Source organism: Octopus bimaculoides, chromosome 1 (genome assembly GCF_001194135.2).
Source record: "Octopus bimaculoides isolate UCB-OBI-ISO-001 chromosome 1, ASM119413v2, whole genome shotgun sequence".
Lineage (NCBI taxonomy): Eukaryota > Metazoa > Mollusca > Cephalopoda > Octopoda > Octopodidae > Octopus > Octopus bimaculoides.
The window spans coordinates 32,913,001-32,916,658 of NC_068981.1; the positions used below are offsets into that span (position 1 = coordinate 32,913,001).

Genomic DNA, 3,658 nt, shown 5'->3' on the forward strand with positions numbered 1-3,658 from the left:
AAGAAAAAGAAAATAAGGGGGGAAAGGTTCAGATTACATATAGTCCATCTGGACCGTCTTTTTCACCTCTACGATGTTGTAAAATTTTAATGAAGAATATCCATTTTTCAGAAAGTTATAAGGAATCAAAGTAAGGGGGGGGGGGAACAACTGTAGTTATAGCGATGATGGTTAGCAGGGTCAGGAGTACCCTTCCAGAGGAAAGGGACACACTGTGGTAGGTTTCCAAAATCAGGCTATATAAATGTAGCAGAGAAAGATATAGCTTGATACAAATAGGGGTTTGCTCTACTAACAAGCAGAACTTTTAGAGTAATGGACGGGACATAATTGTTTCTGGTGTGGCGCAGCTGCTGTACGAAATAATAGGACCCAACTGATTAACAAGTAACACGGAATGTAGGGACCACTACTAAAATGATATCTACTCCTCAGAACCAGCTGGTTGCATACCACTTCTACCCAAGCCCATTCTGGCACCCGTCAACAGACTACGAAAAGCTCAATGGTAAATGTAAAAAGCAATTTAAATTGACAACATCAAGTATATTTTTTTAAATATTTTAATGAAAAGAAAACGGTTACGTCCCTTAAAGACTAAAACCAGTGTCGAAGAGAAATAGTTCCAAGACAGAATACCGGAGATTAAATACAAATAAATGTATTTTAAATAATCTCAGATAACAATTTTCAGAAAATTTTCCTGCAATCACAACACTAATGAAATACTATCGAATTTCATTATGTACTACATGTGTCATGAAATCACACGATTATTAAACTCATTGAACATAACTTCATTGTATCAGCGAGTTCTATGTAAACAGTAACAAATATAACAGAAAATTTTAATAGAAAAATTTATATCCTTTTACTAGTTTCAATCATTGGACTGTGGTTAAAATAAACAAAACGTTTCTTTACGTAAAAGTAATTATACTTCGATTTTTAAAACCAAAAACCTTAATTCATAAACAATGGATGTTTATTTTCGAAACATAAATAGTTACAGATCATATGCTTATATATGATGTTTATAATGACTTTAACCAGAATATTCAGGAAAGAAAAAGTATATTGAACGTAAGAAGAAATTTCTAACAGGGCTGATATATATATATACATATATATTTAAGTACAACCACACTATATGAAAACAACACGCGCCATTTTTTTAATACTGAGTGCCGCCGGTTAGTACAGTGATCAAATAAATACTATATCCTTTAAAGGCTGGATTGTCAAAATTAGAAAAATGTAAAATAAAACTCATAAGTAACGAAAACAGAATATATTTTCAAAACTTACCATTTTGATGCCGTTGATTAAAAACCAGCAACAACGTGGGTGAAATTTGGAAATCCCGACTAAAAAACGATTAAATACTGCTTCCTCATTGGCTAATTTATAAGCAGAACAACTTCGCAGTAAATGTAAATCACCGCCGAACATCTCCCTAACGACATAAAAAAATAAAATCAAGCCGGTTTTCAGTTGATTATATACATTTTATTTATTTCGATTTTGTTATTTTGATTTATAAACAATATATTATAGAATTTTAAAAGTAAAATACATATTCAAACTTAAATTCAAGCATGTTTTTACGTTATGCAAATTAAGATCATTTTATTTGTTGTCAGATAGCAAAGCCCTTTGTAATGAGTACACAATAATTTAGATATGTCTCAGTGTTTTAATATTACTTTATCGATAGGTAGAAACGTTGCATGCCGGGCGAAAAAGGCGGCGAGCTAGCAGAAACGTTAGCATGCCAGACGAAATGCTTAGCAGTATTTCGTCTGTCTTTATGTTCTGAGTTCAAATTCCGCCGAGGCCGACTTTGCCTTTCATCCTTTCGGGGTCGATAAATTAAGTATCAGTTGTGTACTGGAGTCGATTTTATCGACTGGCCCCCTCCCAAAACTTTCGGCCCTTGTGCCTAGAGCAGAAAAGAATATTACTTTATCGATAGGTGATAGTTAGAAGTTAAGGCCAATCCTTGAGCTTAAACAAGCTGAAGGCGCAAAACAACAAACCGACATATAACAACAGTTTACATTGTATTACATTTTATTTTATGATAAACATGTATACGTTTCAAAACATTTTTCTATATTATCAAATCTTTTATATTATTAAATATAGTTACCATAATTAGACTGATATTTTAAATATTTTTGCACAAATCGTTAAGATTTTAAGGGAAATAACTCGAATTGTTTTTTACTGAATTATCTTTCTTAGATTTAGATAATTTTGGTTTTAGATTATATTAGTTTAAACTTTTGGCACAAGGCCAGCAATTTCGGGGAGGGGATAAGTCGACTAGACTGACCTCAATGTTCAACTGGTACTTATTTAATGGACCCCGAAAAGGATGGAAGTTAAGGTCGACTTCAGAAGGTTCTTGATCATATTAAGTAAAGATGTATGTGTTCTTTAAGTTTACGTTAATTCAGCTGTTACAGAAGGCAATCACCAAGGAACGAAGGAATATATCAAAGAGTTCAATTTTAAACAGAATTTTGATACATGACCGACATCTAGTCACTTTTTATATAGTGTGAAAGACCTTTACAACTTCTTACTCATATAACACGTTCACATATTTACCGTTTTCGTGGTAGCAATAACATTTATAACTTCAGATTTCAGCAAACAGCAGTACAGGCTACAGCGAATTCCATATCACTACCTATAAGACATAAGTGTATATGTATATATATGTGTGTAGAGGGAAGAGGGGGGAGACAAATAGATTTCTTACAAATTCCTAAAACAACGCAAATGACTTTTTTTTTTTTTTTTTATTAACTTAACATGCACCAAATTGAGAATCTGTCGGACAGTCATTTGTTTCGACCACTTGGGCCTCTTTAGTTGTATCTTTTGTATCTCTTTAGCCTGCACTCAAAGCTAATACAGATGCCTTATAAAATTTAATCATTTTAAAAAATGAAATGGAAAGTTTTAGATTGCATTTATAAATTGTAGAGAGGTAATATCTCTGTAATACTGTAATGATATTTCTTAAATAGACTTAGCCATGGCTGTGATTAAAAAACTCGCTTTGCAAATGTGTACTATTGCACCGGACAGACCCAATGCTTTGTAAGTAGATTTGGTAGACGGGAACTTGACACCCGGTGATGGTTTGTTTACGTCCTTATGCATTGGCAGTTCGACAAAAAAAAATCACTGATGGAATGGGTACCGGACTTTTAAGAATAATGAATAATTATGTACGGGGACCGATTTGTCCGACTAAAGCTTTTAAGGCAGTATCTCAGAATGGTCGCAATCCAGTGACGGAAACAAGTAAAAGACAACAGATGAAACTATGACAACGAAACAATTATACAGTGAAAGAGTCGTTTTCGAGATTTCAAAATGCACAAAAATCCGTTATTCTTTATTCTTTTTCTTCTTTTATTTGTTTCAGTCATTTGACTGCGGCCATGCTGCAGCACCGCCTTTAGTCGAACAACTCGACCACAGGACTTATTCTTTGTAAACCTAGCACTTATTCTATCGGGTCTTTCGCCAAGCCACTAAGTTACAGGGACGTAAATACACCAACATCGGTTGTCAAGTGATGGTGGGGGACAAACACACATACACACGTATATATATATATATATATATATATATATAT

General features: G+C 33.5%; 1 protein-coding gene across 2 annotated transcripts in view; it reads right to left on the minus strand.

Moving 5' to 3' along the window:
- Window positions 1-2,654, minus strand: part of LOC106884303 (small nuclear ribonucleoprotein-associated protein B) — a 33,718-nt gene extending 31,064 nt beyond the window's left edge. For both annotated transcript variants that reach the window (XM_014935615.1, XM_014935614.1), the window contains exons 1-2: window positions 2,617-2,654; window positions 1,309-1,456 (exon numbers count right to left, since the gene is read on the minus strand). In XM_014935615.1, the coding sequence (XP_014791101.1) occupies window positions 1,309-1,456; window positions 2,617-2,639 (171 nt within the window). In that variant the 5' untranslated portion in view covers window positions 2,640-2,654. The remainder of the gene's footprint in view (window positions 1-1,308; window positions 1,457-2,616) is intronic.
- Between the last annotated feature and the right edge of the window lie 1,004 nt (window positions 2,655-3,658).